General features: G+C 71.2%; 1 protein-coding gene across 1 annotated transcript in view; it reads right to left on the bottom strand.

Annotated features, from left to right (window-relative positions):
• The window catches only part of FGF19 (fibroblast growth factor 19), a gene marked incomplete at its 5' end in the record, with an annotated part of 3,646 nt that extends 3,487 nt beyond the window's left edge, over positions 1-159 (bottom strand). Inside the window, one exon of the mRNA XM_010135720.1 lies at positions 60-159. Within this exon, the coding sequence (XP_010134022.1) occupies positions 60-159 (100 nt within the window). The remainder of the gene's footprint in view (positions 1-59) is intronic.
• Positions 160-212: the final 53 nt, after the last annotated feature.

Here is a 212-nt window from a genome sequence, read left to right as displayed (position 1 = left end):
GATGAAAAGCGCCCCCGGGGCAGACCTCCTGTGGTCCGGGTTGGGCGCAGCTCCCCTGCCCGTGCAGCCGTCCCGCCTCGTCCATGCAGAGGTACCGGGAGCTCCGCACCCCCTTGATGGCCACGGTGCGCACGGCCACGGCGCGGATCTCCAGCAGACCTGGGGGGACAGAGGAGAAAGCGGCGTTAGCTCCGCGGCCCCGTCCCATCCCA

This window comes from Buceros rhinoceros, unplaced genomic scaffold (genome assembly GCF_000710305.1).
Source record: "Buceros rhinoceros silvestris isolate BGI_N320 unplaced genomic scaffold, ASM71030v1 scaffold40794, whole genome shotgun sequence".
Taxonomy (NCBI): domain Eukaryota; kingdom Metazoa; phylum Chordata; class Aves; order Bucerotiformes; family Bucerotidae; genus Buceros; species Buceros rhinoceros.
Note: the sequence above shows the minus strand (reverse complement) of the source record. Positions and strands in the feature narration are given on the sequence as shown.